At 34.9% G+C, this 22,406-nt stretch overlaps 1 protein-coding gene across 8 annotated transcripts in view; it reads left to right on the top strand.

Annotated features, from left to right (window-relative positions):
* Window positions 1-22,406, top strand: part of HERC1 (HECT and RLD domain containing E3 ubiquitin protein ligase family member 1) — a 222,225-nt gene that overhangs the window by 120,526 nt on the left and 79,293 nt on the right. For 7 of the 8 annotated variants that reach the window (XM_088839676.1, XM_088839675.1, XM_055435448.2 and 4 more), the window contains exons 25-34: window positions 2,302-2,353; window positions 8,947-9,215; window positions 10,892-11,107; window positions 11,745-11,865; window positions 12,131-12,368; window positions 12,520-12,704; window positions 16,302-16,457; window positions 18,387-18,493; window positions 19,014-19,124; window positions 21,875-22,051. In XM_088839676.1, coding sequence (XP_088695802.1) covers window positions 2,302-2,353; window positions 8,947-9,215; window positions 10,892-11,107; window positions 11,745-11,865; window positions 12,131-12,368; window positions 12,520-12,704; window positions 16,302-16,457; window positions 18,387-18,493; window positions 19,014-19,124; window positions 21,875-22,051 — 1,632 coding nt within the window. The remainder of the gene's footprint in view (window positions 1-2,301; window positions 2,354-8,946; window positions 9,216-10,891; window positions 11,108-11,744; window positions 11,866-12,130; window positions 12,369-12,519; window positions 12,705-16,301; window positions 16,458-18,386; window positions 18,494-19,013; window positions 19,125-21,874; window positions 22,052-22,406) is intronic. The other variant, XM_055435446.2, reaches the window with a different exon arrangement.

The following is a 22,406-nucleotide window of genomic DNA, read 5'->3' as shown; positions in this document are numbered from 1 at the left end:
CTCATATGAAAAGGTGAAAATGAGAGTTAAAGTGGCATACTTCTTGCAAATAAACAATGAAATCTGATTTAATCACAAATCTGTTTATTTTGATCTGGGGCCTGACACTTTTCGCTTTCTGAGCTCTAGCATTTTTATCTTTGAAATGGGAATATCTTTGCCTGCTATGCTTGCCTTCCTGGGTTGTTGTGGTAAACAAGTTTAGGAATACAATTTAAATTGAAAATGCTGAAAGTTATGGTTTCAAAACATAATAGGAAGACAAATAAATGGAGGTGGGTTGAACTTAGGTCTAACTGCCAAGTCTGGTTTCTATAGTTTTCAAAAAATTAATAAACATAATTTTTAAAAAGATGGACTCTTGATCATCTTTTCTTATGGAATATTTAGAGAGAGAGTGTCATAAGAAGTGGAAAAGTCAAGAACTAGAGAGAGCAAATTCTCTTGTTGATGAGGAGACCTAGGCTGAGCCTTCAGTAGACGTAGGCTGAGCCTTCAGTTTTGAGCTTCACATAGACAAAGAGGACAAAACCGTGGGGGCACTGTGAGATTTTCCTGCTGAAATACGTTACCCTTCTGTCTGAGTTTATTTAGGATTATCATTCATATCTTTAATATATAGTAGTACTTATTTATCCTGAATTGTCACTGAATGAAATGCTTTCTTAAAATAACTGAAGTTAACCAGCTTATTGCTAAACCTGTGTTTTAATCTTTTTTTATAAAGAGTATTATGTGATATATTATCTGCTTCTCTTGTCTTAGTAAACAGAGAAACCTAAGTCAACAGTTACACAGTGAAACCTAAGTTTAACTGTTTGATTGACAGATGTTATACTTACCATCATTTCTTACTATACTCTCCTAATCTACCTCCCTCATTTCCCTACCACTTTTTTCACAAAAAAATTGATTTAGCATACAAAAGTAAACACTATTTATAAAAGTATAAAGAGAATGAATTAGGACTAGAAGAAGCTGAGAGAGGAAAATAAAGTCCTGAGTAAGATTTGCAAACCTCCTCATGTATCCTGTGATGTTCTCCTAGATATGGGCCACTGAATAGGAAAAATATGAGTTGCGTGATTCACAGTGACTAAAAGATAAAAACAAACAAAAAATAAAAAGTTTTTATTTTTGAGAAAAACTGAGATATTTCTGGTTCTGAGGCCTGAGATAAATTTCTTCAATAATCCCTAATGGCAAAGGTACTGTTTGATAAAAATGTTACATTGCATGACATGGTAATATCTTCAGGAAGTATTATGACAGCTCTTTGGTGTTTTCTCCAGCACCAAATGGCCTGGTAGCGTGCTTATTTCTGGTGTATGTGTGTGTATGTAAAACAAAATGTATTTATCCACAATGTGGGTTACCAGGAAAAGATTTTCCAAATAATTTCCAAAATAAAGATTTTCCAATAATTTTCCAAAGATTTTCCAATAATTTTCCAAAGATTTTCCAATAATTTTCCTAAATAGATCTGTTTTCTCAGTTCTGCAGGCTTTCTTCTTTGCCACCAACTTTTTTATTGTGTGATAGAGTGCAGTTGAAATTGCTGAGATTCTAATACCGTATCTGTGCATAAATCTAAGTTATGGGTTTGTACAGACAACCAGTATATGGTTGTCTTTACATAAGACAGAGTAGATAGTTGTCACCAGTGCCTCCTCACCACGCGCAGAACAGAAATATACTTCTGTTCTTCCTAAAAGCCTGCACTGTTTTATTAAGCTGACTGCAGTTTCACCAATTTGAGATTTCTTTAACAGGTTTTTTAAAACCTGTTAAAATACAACTAGAAGGCTTAGGACTGTCTTAGTCTTCTGTTAGTGTGGATTTATAAGATTCTCTTCTTCTGTACACCTAGCCAAGGCTAATAGTTTTAGAATCAATAGAAGGTGAAGGTAGAACAAGTAGTAATTTTGGAAAATGAGACTTTGCTACAGGGGCTTTAGGCATCTTGAGGATATTAATAGGAGATCATACTATGTTTGGAAGGTAAAAGACAACGATTTCAAAGAGGAAATGGTGACAAAGAAAAAGTTCTGCTACTTTACACTGTTAATTAATGTGTACATTGACTTTGTGTATTAGTTTCTCAAAGTCATGTGCCTGAGCTTTCTTAGAGCTGTTTTCATTGGGTTTTTAGAGACTTTTTTCCTTAGCCTGACTTGACTGATGAATAAGTAGCACATTGCTATAATTATATAGATTATTTTTTATTCTAGTACTGTCTTAAATCTTAATTTTGAAATTATTTTCACAATTAAATTTTATTATTTATTTTTAACTTAACAGAGTGGAAGACGAAATGTTGATTTGGATTTGGCATCATCTCATAGAAAGAGAGGTGAGGATTAAATATTAAATATCTGATTAAATTAAGTAACTCTTTTTATGTAACTGATGTATTTAGATCTGAATGTCATTGAAGCATTATTGTAAAAAAATTAGAAACATTTTGTCAGAAAAGTTAAGAGGGAGATCAGTTTCTTGAAAATAATACTCTTAAAGTCTGGGAATGTATAGGAGTTAAAAATTGGTTCTGTTTCTCGTTTGTCGTGTTTTGACTTTTAAAAATTTTGTGGATTCTGGAAGCAGTACTTTACATTTGGAGGAGTTATGGACATAATTTTCTGTACTTTAGCTCACTGTTATAGTTGCTGTAGTTGAAGAGCTCTTTACCTCACTCACCTTTCATACACATATGTACACTTTTAAACTGAGAGTTTATAATTTTTTTCCCTGTTTACCTCTCAAGATAAAACATGTGAGAAATAAACAGGTGATTTCTAAAAATGAAATCTTCCCATGAGGAGCAATTTTAGAGCGTTATCAAGAGTTAAATTTATTTGTTAAAAGCTGTATCTTAATGAATAATATAGTTAACTCTTGTTTATATGTACCAATAGATGGAAAGAACAGTTTTAGATAATACAAATCCAAGGTAACTAAAAACTCACCAAGTGTTATTCTTTATTAATTTGCATTTTTTATTAAACGCATTTATTCTGTGGTTGTGAAAATGTGAAGTGTTAGAAGTTGCTGCTAGTGGTAATTTCCTAAGAGCTGGTGGGAAAACTTTTTTCCTCATGATATTAATCTTTAATATTTCAGAATTGAACCCTTCTCTTGATAGCTTCCTTGGCAGGATGTTAGGTTTACCTACAGGGAAAAAAGGTGAGAAGGGGAAACTGAGAAGTTAGAGGAAGCAATGCACACACAGTTTTTTCATTTTTGTGTTTGTAACTTAGAAGAAATGTTGGTATTTATACTTAGAATACTAAGAATGATTTTTTTTGAACTATTAGGAGTTATGAGGACTAGAGCTGGTACTTTCTTTATTGAAAAGTCTTTTAGTACTATAACATATCAAAGCTGCTGGGTTCCAAAAATATTATAGAGTATATGTGATATCAAAGAAATTAGTGTTAATATCATATGCAGTGTATATTTTATTGTTTTCTAATTCTTCGAAAATTGGCAATTCATGTGCCGTAATTAGCCAGAAGTATCGTTTTCTTTAACCACTTGAGTAAGGAATTAAATTGTGGAACATTTTTACCTTTCTAATTTTGGTTAGCTCAGGTGAAAGTTGTTGCTTTGATTTTTATGTTATATTAATGAAAAGACGGCTTCAAACTCATTGAGTAGCATAAGGGATCCAACCTGTCATATTAAGAGCTTCCTCCTATACTGATATAAGTGTTATTCCACTGGCTAAAATTACTTTTTTCTCAGATCTTTATTATGCTTATGAAACTATAAATTTGAGATTCAGTTTATGATAACTATGTCAGTATGTAGCAGAGTAATCTTTGGAATAAACAAAAAATGATATTTTTAGCTTTGAATTAAGAATAACCTAGAATTCAAGTGTAAATTACTTAGAAATTAATATGACACTTTATCCCAGATTTGCTCCCTGTTTATAATTTTAATCAATTGCCCTGTAAGTAGATTTCATGTGGTTTTAGAGCTAAGTAGATACAAATGAATGAATTATCCAAGTTCAGTTTTTGGGTAAACCAACTTTTCCAAAAGTTCAAGGTAGTACCAGACCTGTCAACTTCTTGAAACTTTATTTTATTGGAAACAGGCAAATAAATAGGACCTCATGGGAAAAGTTTGTTTAAATTACCCATTTAGGAGGTTATAATAGGGAGGCAAACTTGTTATTATGTTAATTATGATGATATCACTTAATGTGGTACCAATTTATTCTAGTAATCATTACATCTTAATGTTCTCAGGCAAAAATTTTGCTGATAGCTTTGTTCCTAGGAGTAAGTGACTAGAAAATGGAAGAATTACTGTTCTAGGAAGAGCAGCAAAAATAGTTTTCCATCTCATGAATCCTAGTGTTTGTGGATTAAACAATGAAAATGTATACTTAATAGTTTCATTTATTATTATGAATTTCTTTCTTTAAAAGTCATTAACATTGAAAATATACTTGGAACATTATATTTTGAAAAGAATTTTTTAAAATCATGTATATTTAGAGACTACCCTCTGGCCAAAGTGGGGTTTTGTTTTGTTTTGTTCTTAAATGATGGTAAAATAAACGACTCTGTTTTTTCCTTATTTATTGTCAAAATGGACCAGATGTCATAAGCTATAACATGCCTATCTTCAGTTGGGCAGATGAACCTACCAAGTCTGAGAACTTTTTGGAGCAATTCAGGTGTTCTGATTCTGACTTGAGCTATGAAGGACAAGCAGATGTCCAGCCAAGTGAGAATTCTTCTATGTGCTTATTTATCCCTTTCCAGTATTTTGAGGAGAAAATGTGAACTTTTTTCTCTCACTTTCCTTTTTCATTTATTAGTCTAGTAGTCCTGAGTTATTAAAAGTTTAGTAAGAGAAATTAGAGATAGCAATATTTAATTGCATCTGTTATTGAAACTAAATGGATAGATTAATGACAATTAATGGTTGTATACACATATCGGCTGCTCTTAATATGCCTCCAAAGACTAACTTGAGGGAGCCTAGTGCCTATAATTTCAGTATTTGGCATTGGGGATACTGGAATTCATGTTGTTGAACCATGATTGCTTCTTTTCCCCTCATTCCAGTTAATGTTTCACAATTGGTACAAGCTCTTGGTCCAAGAAAGTGACTATGGTAGGAAGGAGTAAAGTGAGCAAATAAATTGAGCTCAGCCAACCTGCTCATCAGAGCTAAATTCTAAATAAAAAAAATATCATAGATTACTTTAAAAAGAGACAGGTGATCCATATTTCTGCTTAGCACCTCAGAAGTAATATCAAATTTGTATTCATTAAACACATAAAAACTGCTATATGCCAGGTATTGTGCTAATCACTTCAACCATATTAACCCATTTAATTCTCATAATAGCTTGTCAAAATTCTTGACAAAACCTGTTAAACTTTTTAGTATTTGGGTACTTTGATAATACAGAAAAGATTTGCTGTAGTTGTGTAGAACTGAGCACCTTCTTTACTGAACGACAGTACCTTTTTGCAGATACTTTAGTTTTTGTATTTAAGTTGAAGCTGATATAATCAGTGAAAAATGATGGAGATTCCAAAGCAAAAATTTAAGAAGGAGCATCATGGTTTGATTTCACCACCCTGCCCCAGATCTTTAAATATAGTGTTAGTGTTTTATTGCTAAATAATATCAGAAACATTTATCAACATGTGTATTTCATGGTATGACTTGTATGGGTGAAATGCTGTTTTATCTATGCATTTCAAATTAGATTGTATAAAGAAGAACAAATGTGAATGTTGTCTCCTGTATGAAATTTCTCCTTTTGTCTTCTGATTCTTGTTGTGGTAGTGTATTTACTCCTTTTTGGCCAGTTGAGCCCCAGAAAAAAGAAGAGCTTCAAGCAAGTACATGATGGCATGTTTAATTTTTTTCCCCTTTTAGCTTGCCTACATATTTTATGGTTTATAAAGTATGTATTGCAGCTCTGCCATGTTCATTTTGAAAATTCCACATAAGAACCAAAGTTATAAGGACAAGTAAACAGTCTCAAATTTCTTGTTGGATTTCATATTTTCTTTTTATAGTAGGAGACTCTGAATTAATATTAAGAATTGGGTTAGTCACAGTTACTCTATAGAGGCTTTTGATATGCTTTTCAGACACAATATTTCCTATATTCAGACAAAACAGTACAGAACAAATTAGTTATTAGGTTATTATAGTTTTTTTTAACAATTACAGTTTTTCATCTCTCATTTCCATACTATGAGATTTTGTGTTTCAAAGTATTTTTGATATCAGCTTAAACATTTTGGTTATAAAAATTTATTTATTTATGCTAATACTTTCACATAGCGTCTTTCTTGTTCTTTCTTTTGTTCATACAAAGTTTTGTTTGGTCTATACACTTAATAAGTTGCATGTTTTAAATTAGGGGTCAGAAAACTATGAATATGGGCTAAATGTGGATTGCTATCTTTGTTTTAAAGTTTTGTTGAAACACAGCCACACTCATGTATTATCTATGGCTCCTTTCACATTACAACAGAAGAGTTGAATATTTGGATGAACGGTGAATAATCCACAAAATCTAAAATATTTACTAACTGACTCTTTATAGATAAAACTTGCTGACCCCTGCTTTAAATTGCAGAGAGGACTTAATCTGGGGATTGGCTACCTATTTCATAGGATATTTTGGAGTATATTAAGGCAATTCACTTCCTGTAGATTCTTCACAATTGAACCTTTGTGTAGGCAGGTAGTGGAATTCCCATGAATCAATGTTTTGTGAGTTGATTAACAGCAAGTTATTTGTAAGGTCACCTCCCATAAACTTAAGGAATTAGTTTTATTAATTTAGAAGATCATTTTCTTTGAGCCTCTGTTTCTGGAAGTAAGGAAACTGAACTAGATAATCTTTAAGGTCGCTTTTACTTACGTGGTTCTAACATTAACTCTTTGCACATTTTATTTTCATTTTAAAAAACAATCGTAAGTATTATAAGGTAGAAAAACTTTTTATTCTGAAATTTTTTTATTGAACTAATAGGCTCAATCCTAAGAGCCAAAAAATACTATTTGTAAGTTAAGGTTAAATCCAGATTCTGATTTTGGAATGCTTAAGAAAATGAAAAATGATTCTTTCTTTTTTTCCACATTCCCCTGCTTTATTTTTTAAATATCATTTTTAATTAAATACATTATGTATCCATGACATTTTTCTTTGGATTTTTGCTCTTTTCTGTTATACTTGTGAAAATAATCAGCTATACAGTTAGGGGAAATTTTCAGATTGGTTATTTCTATTTCAATAGAACTGAAAATCTAACATTTTTTAATCTTAAGAATTCTTGCTAAAATATGGAAGGCAGATAAATCATATATTCTTTGTCATTCTAAATTATTTTAGTAGAATTCATATAAATTATTTCATAGCTGCTTTATAATATTAACTGCCTGTTGTGAATTCCTGTGTCTCATTTTGAAGTCCTAAGGTTTTCCTGACATCATTGTAATAATTCAGAAATAAGTTATACAGTTGATATTATGTTAGTTCATTTTCTCTGCGGGCATTAGTAGTCCTCTTCCCACATCTTTTCCATCTAGTATGTAACAAACGTAATTTTTGTAATACATATTTTATTAGGTACCTCATTCCTGATTCATTCCTAATAGAAAAATTTGGTGGGTTCACACAGTAAGATATTCCACAGCACTCAAAGAAATGAACTGTGGCTACATGGAATAATGTGAATTGAGTATTAGCAATATTATACTTAAAACATAATATACAAAAAGATTACATAAAATGTTGCTTTTTTATAAGGTCACAGGCAACTAACACTAAACATTATTTGTCTTGGAATACATATAAAACAGTATTTAACAGCAATAATGAAAGCGTTAGGTGGCAGGACACAGGAGAGAGATGGGTTGTGGGGAGGAACAGATAGTACTCTGCCAAGTTTTCTATTTCTTGTGTTCACATTTGTTATAAATATAAATACAAAAGCAAGCCATGCATGGATCAATGATGAGAGTATATCATAAGCCAGAGTATGATTAATCTAACTGATATACCCAAGATCAGTTAAACCAAAAAAGACAAAGCTTGTTAGAATTTAGACATTGATATATTTATTTAAAGCCCCTGCTGGCACATGACTTGGACAATGTTGTGATCACACATACTAACATTTTTGCTGTCTAGTGTAAAGATTTTAAGCTATAAAATGCCCTTTGGCAAAACTAATGGTATTAGCCACTATCGTTAAACCATTTGGTAATTTTATGTAGATATAATTTTATAGTAAATCTTACGTATTCTTATCTGTGAAACTTTGCTTCTTCTATAAAGGAGTTTCACAGCCTGCAATAAATATGAATATATGTTATATTCATATTTCATCTTACATTAATGAAACCCAAAGGGTGATGTTTATGTCTCCTTTTTGTGTAAGTTTACTTGCCCTTCTATATTCATTTTTTTGGTAATATTTCATTGCAGATATGTAGACACTTTGCGCAATCTTAATTCACTCTTTGCAATGATAATGTTAAATCAGATGAAGTTCTATTGCTAGTTGATCTTACCAGCAGTGTCCTAAGTGCCTAGTTCTGTTGTGGTCATAAATGGTGGTCTGGTTTAATACTGCAGAGCCTTTTAAGCTAAGCATTTTGAGAACAGCTTCTGCCTTTCTTTTTCTTGTGGCAGCGTGTTGCTAAAGCGCTTCAGAGACACTGGTACATTAAACAGGGCTTTCCCTTTCTTTTCTTACATTGCTCTAGTTTTTGGTTTTTTGTTGTTTTTTAGCAAAGCATTTTGCTCAGATTCACTTAATGCATGCATGTATTCAAACATGAGTATCCATTCCTCACCAGTTGATATGGTAGCAGCACTCAGCCCTCATCTAGTTTCAGAATATATGTTCTACTTGGTCATCACTGATGCATGTTTGTTCTGTTTGTATGTAGGTCCTGTGCACAGTCAATTGGAATCCCTGAGCGACTCGTGGACTCGCCTGAAACATAACAGAGACTGGTTGTGCAGTTCCTCTTATTCCTTTGAGTCTGATTTTGATCTTACCAAGTCTTTGGGAGTTCACACTTTGATTGAAAATGTTGTAAGCTTTGTGAGTGGAGATGTGGGGAATGCCCCAGGTTTTAAAGAGCCAGAGGAAAGTATGTCTACAAGTCCCCAGGCCTCCATCATTGCAATGGAGCAGCAACAGTTAAGGGCAGAAGTAAGTTTTTTATATTTACTCCTTATGAGGGACTATGAACCACTGAATATACAATTAATAGGAAAAATTTTTCCTTTTCTTCTACTCCTTGCCTCCCTCTTTCCTTCACCTGAGCTTTTTGATGTTGCTATCTTAACTGGAGCAACTTGATATTTTCTTTACAATGAACAATAGTGTATTTTTAATTGCTGTCTTTTAGAACAAGATACTCTAATCACTAAGTGTTTCCTTGTCTCCTAGAAACTATAATAAGATTGGTGGGTGACCATACAGGTCTGTTCTTAGATTCTCCATTTTTGACACATTTGTCTCTGTTTAAAAAGGGATAGATCAGAACATCATGGTAATAATGATGAATGCTAAAGTTAGTGAACAAAACTTCTTAAGTATCTCCCTCAAAATATTTATTAATGATTGTGATTTTAACATGTCCTCAAATTCTCTGATACTCTTCCTGCCAGGAGGTTGAGCTTAATTTTCCTCTTTTTAATAGTAAGCTGGACTTAGTGACTTAGAGCTAACAGAGTATGAAAATGGGGGAAAAATTTTACTTTGCAGAAACCTGGCAGACATCACCTTAACCAAGTGATCAAGATTAATATCATCATAATTAATAGGTTACACTAATATCATGCACGGTGATAATAATATGATGAGAGGGAGACTTTGTAATATTCTTCCCCCAAATCCATATCTGTAGTCCAAACATGAGAAAACATCAGGCAAACTGAAATTGAGGGACATACTATAAAATACAGGAACAGCCCTTTGTAAGCGTCAGGGTCATGGAAAACAAAGACAGAAATTGTCACAGACTAAAGGAGACAAGACAACTAAATGCAGTGTAATATCCTGGATTGGATCCTGGAACATAAAAGGGGCATTATGGGGAAACTGGTGAAATCCAAATAAATTCTGTGATTTGGTTAGTAGTGTTGTACCAATGTTAATTTGTTTTTGATAAATGTACCATAATTATGTAAGATATTAACAGTAGGAGAAACTTGGGGAAAGTATATAGGAACTCTTCTATAGATACAAAATTATTTCTAAGTAAAAACTTTATTTAAAAACAAAAGAGGAATAGGCCAATTGAGTGCTGTGGTGAATATTTGTCCTCCTAGGGAAGATAGAGCCCAAAGTTCAAGAGAACCACATTGAGACCTTTTGGGAATACTTCTTCTAATTCTTGAACTAAAGAGTATTCATTCTATATAGCAGTATTATAAGAAAAGGAAGCAGTATCATTACTACCTGACACTTTTGAAACCTTCACATGTATCTCCTCATGAGCATCACAGTAGTTCTGTGAATAGATTATAGTACTAATAGCCTCATTTTATACATGAAGAAACTGAGACTCAGGAAATTAAATGAGTTTCCCAAGACTGCATAGTAATTGGACTACTGTGGCCCTTAAACTAGGTCTCCTGCATCCAGATTTACTACTTTTTCCACTGTACTGTGTAACTTATACTGAAATATGCTGCAGAGACCTTAGAGATATTTTAATTTTTAAAGTCATAATAGTAAAATAATTATTTATGTCAATAGAACAGATTCCTAAGAAATATCAAAATTTTCTGTACACTAAGAAATATATTGTCTATGATGTAGAGAGTTATTTTCAGTTCAGTGAAGAATTCTAAAATATGTTTATTTTACCTTTTTGCAAGCTCCGTTTAGAGGCACTTCATCAGATACTTGTTCTGTTGTCTGGAATGGAAGAAAAAGGTAGCATCTCTCTGACAGGAAGCAGATCGAGCTCAGGTTTCCAGTCATCCACTCTGCTCACATCTGTGAGGCTACAGTTTCTAGCAGGATGTTTCGGTTTAGGCACTGTTGGACATGCAGGAGCCAAAGGAGAGAGTGGCCGATTGCATCACTATCAGGTAAGTGACAGAGCTGTCCTGTGAGGATGACACCTTGCAGTATATTCAGATTTTAGCTGTATTTTTACAATACCAGTTTAACAATGCTAAACTTTTTGGTGTTTAGAATTGAGGTTTAAAAATATAAAGACCTAAATGACTTAATGATATCATTGGTTTCATTTCTTGAGTAATAGTAGTGTAGCTGCAATTAGATAAACCAGTAGGAAAGCTATGGTACTGTTGTACTTTTACATTCTTTGCTGGTTCAGTTTTATTATCCCTTAGCCAAATTGTGTAGAGGTAGATTTAAGTTGGGACAGGGTTGGTATTTGGGAGGATGGGTTTCAAAAATTTACATTTTAGACTTGATCAATTTTACTTAGTTTCTTGTTTGAACTGTTTTTTTAAGTGTTCTCTTCATGTCTTCCATGCTTAGAGAGGAAAAATGCTTTGTGGGAAAGGAGAAAGATTATATTGAATCAAGAATTTTCAAGCATTGAAAAATAAGTTTTAACTTTTATATACTGAAATATACAAAATGATTAAAAACCACCATAGGGCTCTAGTATAGCCTAGGGATAAAATGCTATTACTTTCAAAAGTAGGAAGTGTTATTGTTGTTAATAGAAAAGGTAAATCTTTATGCGTAATTTAGGATGGGATCAGAGCAGCTAAGAGAAATATTCAGATTGAAATCCAGGTGGCTGTGCATAAGATTTATCAACAATTGTCTGCTACCCTGGAGAGAGCCCTGCAAGCCAACAAGCACCACATTGGTGAGTAACTGCAATGCAATTACAAATGTAAATGCAATGCAATGCAAATATAAGATGCAAGTTGCATTTTCGCCTGGGGTTGTAGTAGGTAGCTACCGTTCTGTGTTTAGTAACATTAGTATGTCAGCTTATCTGTAAAGAATAAATCTTGAAAATGTAATAGGGTTCCATACTACCATTTCTGTTTTGGAATATGACTTATTTTAGTAAATGCTTTGTTAACTTCAAAGAAGATTCTCAATTGTCTTTCTCTCTTTTGTTCTAGAAGCCCAGCAGCGTCTCCTTTTGGTTACAGTTTTTGCCCTGAGTGTTCACTATCAGCCAGTAGATGTTTCTTTGGCGATTTCCACTGGTCTGCTAAATGTATTGTCACAGTTATGTGGCACAGACACCATGCTAGGACAGCCGCTTCAGTTGTTGCCAAAAACTGGTGTTTCCCAGCTTAGCACAGCTTTAAAAGTGGCTAGTACAAGGTTGCTCCAGATTCTAGCCATCACTACAGGGTGAGCATTGTAGACATTTTGATAGAACTTTGTGGGGGTTGGTCTTCCACATTTTAGTAGTTTCCTTTTACCCCTAATCTTCTTTATGTATTTAAGTATGGTTACCCTTATGTATAATTACCGTTTATTTTTTTCCCATTATTTCACATAGGACCTATGCTGATAAACTGAGCCCCAAGGTAGTTCAATCTTTGTTGGATTTACTCTGTAGTCAGTTGAAGAATTTGTTGTCCCAGGCTGGTGTATTGCTTATGGCCTCTTTTGGAGAAGGAGAAGAGGATGAAGAAGAAAAAAAAATTGACTCCAGTGGAGAAACTGAGAAGAGAGATTTCAGAGGTATCATAAACGTTTTTTGCTGTCATTATTTATAAGCATTTATTGAGTCCACATTGAGTGAATATCTTTAGAATGTAGACTTCTTTCTGTTGTGAGACTTGAAAGGATTTTTATTTGTTTATTTAGAAACCCCATTTCTCTCCAAATATGTACTATGTAGATGTACGTCTGATTGAACTTCCTCTCTTTACAGTCAGTTAACCCTGATGTAGTAACTATACCACCCAAAGTCTAGATTCAGGCTCTCTATTGTATCTTAAACCTAGAGGTTCTCAGTGACTGATTTCCCCAGATTATGTTTTTGTAGCATTTAATCCTGACAGCTCATCTCTTGAGTTGCAGTCTTGGTTTAAGTGTTCCTCCAAGATCAAGGTTTTTAATATTTTGGAATTGGGTTAGAATTAGGGGAGCTCAACTTCTTGCTAGGCTGTTCTGTTCTCTAGTTACTAAAAAAAAAACTCTCTGTTATATATACTTAGCTGTAATAAATTTTGGTTGCTGTAATATGGTCACCTGCTTATAGCTTTAAAAAAACTATTAATCAACATTGTGGCAATTCCCTCATGATTCAGTGGTTAGGACTTGGCTTTTACTGCTGAGAATGTGGGTTCAAGCCCTGGTCAGGGAACCAAGATCTCACAGGTTGCACAGCACAGCAAAAAAAAAAAACCCACAAAAAATATAGTGAATGTTGTATTTCAGTAGAATGTAAACCCTTAACAGGAGAACTACTGCATATGTTAGTTATATAATTAAGGAATAAAGGTCTAAAACTGATCATTTGTTGAAGAAATTTTGTGTAACTATCAATGTCTTATTACCATAATAAGCTCTGGGAACTGTTAAATCCTTTCTGGACTAGATAGATAGATAAAACAAAGGTAATAGACCCAGTCTTTAAAGATCATTATGAGGATTAAATAATTTAATACTTGTAAAGGATTTAGAGCAGTATCTGGCACATAAGAGCCTGATGAATGTTAATATTGGAATAGTATAATGAATAATATTTAAATAAATAAGGTAGTGTTTAAATAATATTAATACTGTATAGATAGGTAGTTGGGTGGATAAAGGAACATATACAAAAATGACAAAACATTATCTCTGCCCTCTAGGACTTTCTAGGGTAATGAGGAAGGCAGACATTTAAACAAATAATTACAGTGTAATACAGTAGGCTCAGAAGAAACAGCTAAATCTCTTAGGTCAGAATCTAGAAGTATGTATGGGTCTCTTTGAGGGCTAACTTTTGATTTCAGAGGCTGAATCTGTGGCAAGTTACTTTTTTATAAAGAGCATGTTGCACATACAGAGTGTGGGGAGACTTACAAGGCATGATAACATAAAAACAGGCTTTTAATGCCACCTCCCTTTTTCCTGAGATCCAACTGGGGATACGGTTATTAAGGTAATAGTTTCTTACCATCCTCTGTTGAGCACTGCATATATGGACAGCATGGAAGAAACAGAAGAGTTACTTCTCTGCATCCTTCCATACCCAATATAAGAATAAACTGTGATGAATCTTAGCAGATGTAACAACACACTGAGTCCACATCCATTCCTCTCAGGTTGTACCTTTTCTGTTTATGGGCATGGGTGGGAGTGAGATTGATTCTAGTCAGCAGTGGCCAGGCATTCAGATAGGTAGACCAGGTATTAATAACTCCACATACTCTCTATAGTACTTAACTAAAAGTATGGTGTACTTTTCCAAGAATGAGATGGCTGGATGGCATCACTGACTCTGTGGACATGAGTTTGAGTGAACTCCGGGAGTTGGTGATAGACAGGGAGGCCTGGCGTGCTGTGATTCATGGGGTCGCGGAGAGTCGGACACGACTGAGTGACTGAACTGAACTGAACTGAACTGATACTGGAAACAAACTATATCATCAAGCTGTATCAACCAGCTTTATGGTTAAGGTCTCTAGGCTTTAATTAATTAATTGAGTGTCTTATTAAAAAAAAATACTTGCTGGGAAATAAAATACTTGCTGGAAGTGAGAGTGGGGTTGGATGGAGGCCTCCTAAGAGATTTTCCCAGGGGTCTCTGCCACGAGAGAAAGCTTCATGGAACTTTTGAACTGGATTTTGAAGAAATGCATAGGAACAAGGTTAGAGTGACATGTAGGTACCCAGGGCAGGCTAATAATTTTATATTCTTCAAATTAATACTATTAAAAAGGTTTGCATATTAGCAAAGACTGAAGAAGTAAGATTAGAGTACTGTGAGAAGGAAACGTAGAAAAGGAACTCTTAGCTTTTTCTCTAATTGTCCCTAGCAGGTTAGTTCTATCATAAACCTGCACACCCATCAGCAAAACAAAAACCCTCCAGTTAACAAGATATCCAGGAAGATATTATAGATTACTGACTAGTCAGACCTGTCCTTTGGCTGGGAGTTAGTCTCTCCTCCATCACAAGTGACTTATCTGTGTATTTCTTAATTTGATATGCCAGGATCTCCCTGAAAGAAATGCCTGTTTTCAGATTGTTAGTTTTCCACATTTTAATGCACCTTACAGACTGACATTCTGGGAAACTGCCCCGCTGGCAAACTTCTTTGCCCTGACTCTGAGTGGGTCATACCTCCAAGGTGTTGGATGATATGAGATCATGGTGTATTAGAGGAAGAGCAGAAAGTTCTTTGGCTTCAAAATGCACAGGGTTGTTGTTTAATTGCTAAGTCATGTCCTGCTATTTTCAACTCCATGGACTGTAGCATACCAGGCTTCCCTGTTCTTTACTATCTCCCACAGTTTGCTCAGACTTATGTCTATTGAGTTGGTGATGCTATCCAACCATCTCATCCTCTGCCACCCTCTTCTCCTCCTGCCCTCAGTCTTTCCCAGCATCAGGGTCTTTTCCAATGAATCATTCTTCTCATTGGATGGCCAAAGTATTGGAGCTTCAGCTTTGGCATCAGTCTTGGAGGGAAACTATTAGAGGGGTGATGAGAGGTATTGATGCTCTTGGGAAAATTGGGATGGTTGTTTAGAGCAGGTTGGGTGGAAAGATTTCTTATATGTAGAGTTCAGGCAAACCATACCCAGGTCTAGAAATTTGTTTCTTGTAGAATATAAAAACAGTTAAGTCTTTTTTAGAGATGCAATTCTTAATTTGATTGGGCCAGAGGATGGGGGAAGTGGTGAGTGGATCATGGACTTTTTGAAAATGTGATCACAGTTGTCAGTTCTTTTACTAGTCTAATGCACACACAGACATGGTTTTGTTTTGGTTTTTAAGAATATGTTTCAGTTCATAACATTTATTTATTTTTGTCCATGCAGCGTGGCTTGTAGGATTTTAGTTCCCCGGCCCGGAATTGAACCCAGGCTCTAGGCAGCTAATTGACAGCCTAGGTTGTGAATTAAGTGCTACTTAAAAATGGCAACCCACTCCAGTGTTCTTGCCTGGAGAATCCCAGGGACGGGGGAGCCTGGTGGGCTTCCGTCTATGGGGTCACACAGAGTCGGACACGACTGAAGTGACTTAGCAGCAGCAACTGCATTCTCAGTGTAAGTTACTTGATAAAAAACTGTTTCCTGTTTGCTTTTGGTTATAATGTAAACCTCTCTGTTGACTCTTTAGCTGCTCTTAGGAAACAGCACGCAGCCGAACTGCATCTGGGGGATTTTCTAGTTTTTCTTCGCAGAGTTGTATCTTCAAAAGCAATTCAATCAAAAATGGCTTCCCCAAAGTGGACAGAGGTGCTTTTAAATATAGCGTCTCAGAAATGTTCTTCAGGTATGTGACCTTTGTCTTATTTTGGAGTATTTTGCATATCATATGTGTTTTATTCAGATAATGCCAGACTTTAATAACACTGGATACTTGACCTTGATTTTAAGACTTTTCTTTCCTGTTTTGTGAGTACTTATTTGATTGAAAGAAAAGTAATTTCAGGAGTAAAAATGAAAAGGAATCAATAATAGAAGATAGCACTAGAGAAGATCATAGATTTAATATTGGAAATGTCTCTAGTTGTTCAGATTACAATAATAAGTGGAGCACATCCAGTATAATGTGATAATTAAGCACAGATTTTGAAATTGTTGGATTATCAGAATGCAGATCTGAATTTGTTCTTTCTCATCATGATATGATTTCTGTTGCCTTGATTTGACTTCTAGTTGTGTGCTATCTATGAGAGTTCTGTAAAATAAGCTTAATTCTTGCTTCTTAGCCTAAAACTCTGGTCTGCTTACATAGATTACTGTCAGTCTTTTCCTAATCTGTTTGTTTTTTATTGTTTTTAAAATAAATGTACATAAAATAGAGTTTACCATTTTAACCACTTAAGTGTATAATTCAGTGACATTGAGTACATTCACAGAGTTGCTCAACCATCATTGCTGTCCATCTCTTGAACTTTTTCATCATCCCTAGTCTTTCTTAAGTGTGCTGAAGTGTAACATAGTCTTCTATGGTACATGTTATTTTATATGTGTACATTTTTAATATATTTTTTAGTGTTTCTTTTTACTTTTTTGTATGTATTCAATTTTTAAAAAATTCATTCTATATATGTTTTAAGTTGATATATAAACAAAAAGAATACAGGCAGCTTATTATTAACATAATAGCTGCAGTTATTAACTGCAAAAATACAGTAAAATGGAGTCATACTAAATGTTAATGTTCTTACAACAGAATTATCCCAGTCATTGTGGTAGCAAATTCTGGCACGAAATTGATTTGTTGTTAAAAGTGTTTATAAAGAATTTCCAAAATTGATCAACTGTGCTGCAAATAAAACAGCATTTTATTTAAAAGAGGCCTTACCTTTGTCTTATTTTCTTAAAAGCTCTGCCATTTACAAGTTACTACTATTGGCAGATCAGTAGTTCAAGTCAGGATTCTTCCTGTAACTGTGCTTCTTAGCCTTATATACAGTAAGTTTATACTCATTTTCCCATTAGTTTTTCTTTACTAGTATAACTTCACTAGCTTTTTTTTCTCCTTTAATAAAATAAGGCTTATGATAATATTGAGTAAGTTCTTACAGAATGAAGAAGAATCAGATATTAATTTATTTCTACTGGTTGTGTTGTATTGGGTTGGCCAAAAGAGTTATTTCGGATTTTTCTGTAAGACAGTGCAAAAAACCTGAAAGAGCTTTTTGGCCAACCCAGTAATAGTAATGGATAGGAAAAAGAGCATCAGTATCCTGCCTCTGTCTTTGTTTGTTTTAGAAAAATACAAACTGCTTTCTCTCCACTAACCCTATAGGTCCATCAGGGCATAGATGCAGTCAGAAGCAATTAAAGGGTATGATAAGTCTGAGCTTTAGAGGTTAACAGGTGTGTCATTTAAAATTCTACTGTCTCTACTGAGCTATGTGGCTTTGCTCAAGTTACTTCTCTGAGCCTCTGTTTACTCATCAGTAAAATAAGGATATAATGTAGGATTTGTGAGGATCAACACAGTTATTAATGTATATGAAATGCATAGCATGGTACTTGGCACAGGTGTTTATATACATAAAAACTGAAAACACAAACATGAATATTCATATACATTGATGGATATGGAATAAATCCAGAATTCTTGTGCTGAAGTGAAGTCCGTTCCATCCTAAATACTTAACAGCCTCAAGGATGTTTTTCAAGAAGTTTTTTTAAACTTTGAATTTAAGTCACATTTATAATAAGACAATGTTCTTTTCCCCGCCAGGAATTCCTCTCGTTGGTAACTTAAGAACGAGGCTCCTTGCACTTCATGTCCTTGAGGCTGTGCTGCCAGCTTGTGAATCTGGTGTAGAAGATGATCAGATGGCCCAGGTTTCTATTTTTAAAATTATTAGAAGATATTCTTTACATCTGCAACATGATTCACCCAAACTTGAAACTTACGGTCTCTTCAGTTGCAAATGTGTCATTTATTCAGTAGCATCTATCACTTCCACTTCTGTAATTGTTTTTAAAGTTTTTTCATTTCCAAGCAAAGAGAAAGAGAAATTAGTTATGAGATGTGAGAAGTGGTGGTATAGTGAATATTTTCAAGATCAGAATGAAAGGAAAATTTACAGAATTTCTTTGGGCGTCTAGAGAAAGATGTGAGGCTGTACGGCCTCATCAGAGGTCCATATAGCGAGGCAACATGAGGGCAGTTGAACCCACTCTGTAGTGGGTTAATGATCTTTACAAAAAATGACATTTTAGCTTGCATCTATGCAAAGTAGCTGTCAGACATTGGTATAGTTAAATCTCATGGGTGACTTAATCTTATGATTTATCTTTTCTAAAAATAGTTTAAATAATCCTTTACAGATTTTATCATTCTTTTTCTTTCAATACATAGGTTGTGGAACGCCTGTTTTCCCTCCTGTCAGATTGTATGTGGGAGACACCCATTGCTCAGGCCAAACATGCTATTCAGATAAAGGAAAAAGAACAAGAAATAAAATTACAGGTACCTGATTCTTCCAAAAAGGTATTTTTAGACAGCACAAGTGAATATCTTCCCACCTGTCTCTGGATCCTTTTTTCTTTGAGGGACATTGTTCTATCAGTTATTCAGTTTCCTCTCTGCACTCTCTCTCCCTCTCCACTGGAGGAATTTCCTTCTCCTCGGTTTGCTTTTTGCTCCCAACTTACTTGACCTCTGGAAACTCTAGCCTTCCCTTGTTTTCAAACCATCACTTTCTCCAGATTCCCTCTGCCAATCCTTGGTTCCCTCTGGAGGCATCTCTTCTTTTGTGTGACTTTCTCATTGCCTCCATCCCAGATTCTGGTGTTCCTCAGAGTTTTGTGTTTAGCTTTTCTAGACTTCTCAGTCATAATCATGACCATTTTCACTACATTCATTGCCTTCCATACTTGAATGATAGATAGCCCAGGTGTCTTTCCTTCAAAGCTTTCTTCTTTTCCTCCTATCCAATTTTTATTGGTGGCACTAACATTCAACTAGCTTTTCAAACCTGAATTCCTGGGAGTTCTAGACTTTGCTAATATCCCCATCCGTGTGGTCCCTAGACCTCATTGATTTCACCTCCTAAATCATTTTTGCTTGAATTCATCCATCTAGCTATCTTAGTCTTTCTATTAGTTTTCATGATCCCATGCTTTTTCTGGTTTTCCTTCTACCCCAGTACAATGGCGTTTTCTTCTCATCCTTTTTTATTTGTACTTCCCCTTCTATTTTAGGGCTTCCCTGGTGGCTCAGACCAGGTAAAGCCTGGTCTGAGGCAGATTCCCATTGAGGCAGATTCAGGTAAAGAATCTGCCTGCAATGTAGAAGACCCAGGTTCAGTCCCTGGGTGGGGAAGATCTCCTGGAGAATGAAATGGCAACCCATTCCAGTATTCTTTCCTGGAGAATTCCATGGACAGAGGAGCCTGGTGGGCTACAGTGCGTGGGTTCGCAAAGAGTTGGTCATGACTGAGTGACTGCCACTTTGACTCTCACTTCTATTTAATCTAACTGCTGGAATATCCCAAGGTTTGGTCCTAAGACCCCTTATTTTCTTCAGCTGTTACTTCCATTTCATTTCCTCTAGCGTCAAACCTTATTCAGACCCATTTGCCATTGGTCACCAAATCTTTAGTCCCATTTTTGACATTTTTTTCTGAATTCCAGACTTACATACCCATCTTCTACTTGCCTTGCCACTTGAATGATAGTCTAACAGGCATCTCATACTTAGCAGCATCCTTAGTTCTGTTAATAGTCTGTTCCTTCCCCAGGCTTTCCCATATTTTTTAGTAAGTGACTCAACCAAAAAACCAAGCAGTCATCCTTGATTCCTGTCTATCACACACACCCCATTTTCTCTATCTATACAATCTCCAAGTCCTGCTAACTTCTCTGTTAATACTTAACTTGAATTTTTCCACCTTCTCATTCCTCTGCCATCACCCTACTTCAAGCCACTCTTATGTCTGGCCTGGATTATGCAGTATTCCATGTTAATTCCCTATAATTCATTCTCTACACAGGATCTAGTGTGAGCTTTTAACTTGGTAACTTGGAACATGTTGATCCTCTGCTTAAAACCTTCCAGTTAATGATTTTCCATCCTTTATCTCCTCTGCTTACTACACTGAACAACTTGCCTTCTTCTTGTTTCTTGAACACACTGAGCTTGTTCCTTCCTTTATTCTTTGCTCTGTCTTTCTTTCTACCTAGAATACTTCCCTCAGATATGTTTCTCAGAAGTCAGCATATTATTCATGTCTTGACTTAATGATCACTTCTTCAGATTCCTAATCCACAATCTAGAGTCAGTTGCCACATACTCTGCCACAAACATCACCTGTTTTAATTTCTGCGTAGGATTTATCACCTAATATTTTCTTGTTTCTTTTCTGTCTCCACCTTCTAAAATATAAGCTCTATGTGAGCAGAGACCTTATCTATCCAGTATATTGCTGAATATATAGGACTTGGTATAGTGTCTAGTACACAGCAGATGCTTAATAAATCCTCATTGAGTAAATGAAGGACTTTCACATTGTCAGTGTTTCTTACCTGAACTCTTGCAGTAAACTCCTGATTGTTCTCTCTGTTTTCATCCTGTGTACTCCTGGTACAACAATGTTTATGAAACATAGATCTGATCAGAGTTCTTCTATATAAATCATTCTATGTAGAAATTCCGTTGTCTAAAGATCAAACTTAGAATGCCTTCCATGATTTTGTTCCTAGTTCCTTATTCTCTTTCAGTCTCATCCTCCAGATCTTCAATACTGCTTGCAATTATGTTAAATCAGTGAATGCTGATCAGTGAATTCTGTTTCAGTTCTGTGCCTTGACACATGCTGTGTATACTGCCTTAAATTTCTTTTTCTTTGATCAGCTGCTTAATGTCTTCTTATCATTCAGGATTGAGGTCAGAAGTCATTCTCTTTTGAATGCTTACCTTATCCTTCCCAAGCATGGTTAGAAACTTACACTTTTATGTTTCTGCTATACCTGTCATGTAACTTCTTTTATTCTCTCACTGCAGTACTTGTTATTTGTCTCTCTTTTGCCTGACTGAGCTATAAGCTCTTTGTGGGGCAGGGACCATGCCACATTTATGCTTGTGTTCCCATCGCCTGGACAGTAACTGGTATATAGTAGATAATAAATACTTGTGGAATCAAACCAAAGAGTCTTAGAATATCTATTAACTGAGATCTGAGTTACTTTAAAATACTGACTCTGTTTCTTTTCTGGTAGAAGCAGGGAGAGTTAGAGGAAGAAGATGAGAATCTTCCTATACAAGAAGTATCCTTTGACCCAGAGAAAGCTCAGTGTTGCATAGTGGAAAATGGACAGATTTTAACTCATGGCAGTGGAGGAAAAGGATATGGATTGGCATCAACTGGAGTAACTTCTGGGTGCTATCAGTGGAAGGTGCGTAGAATTCTAAGTAATTATTAAATACGTTTTATCTTTTAGTCTTTTCCTCCTAGATTATTATTTTTTAAAAAATGGAAAGACTATTACAAAATCATCTTATGTAAAAGTTCTAGTACTCTGTAACATAAATGGAAGCTCAGTGAAGGATATACAAGAACCCTGTATTATTTTGTAACTCTTTCAAAAATGTTTTTAATATATAGTTGAAAAATCATGATCATCTCTTCCATGAGAAGTCACACAGTGCATCCCCAGCAATGAAAATTCAATAACATATGTGTGATGTTTCTTCCTGGGAGAGCACATTAGAGACTGAGTGGCCGAGATTTTTACTGGATGCTAGTCACAT

The sequence above is a fragment of the Moschus berezovskii genome, chromosome 9, assembly GCF_049115385.1.
Source record: "Moschus berezovskii isolate FMDL1 chromosome 9, NW_MosBer_1.0, whole genome shotgun sequence".
Classification (NCBI taxonomy): Eukaryota; Metazoa; Chordata; class Mammalia; order Artiodactyla; family Moschidae; genus Moschus; species Moschus berezovskii.
Note: the sequence above shows the minus strand (reverse complement) of the source record. Positions and strands in the feature narration are given on the sequence as shown.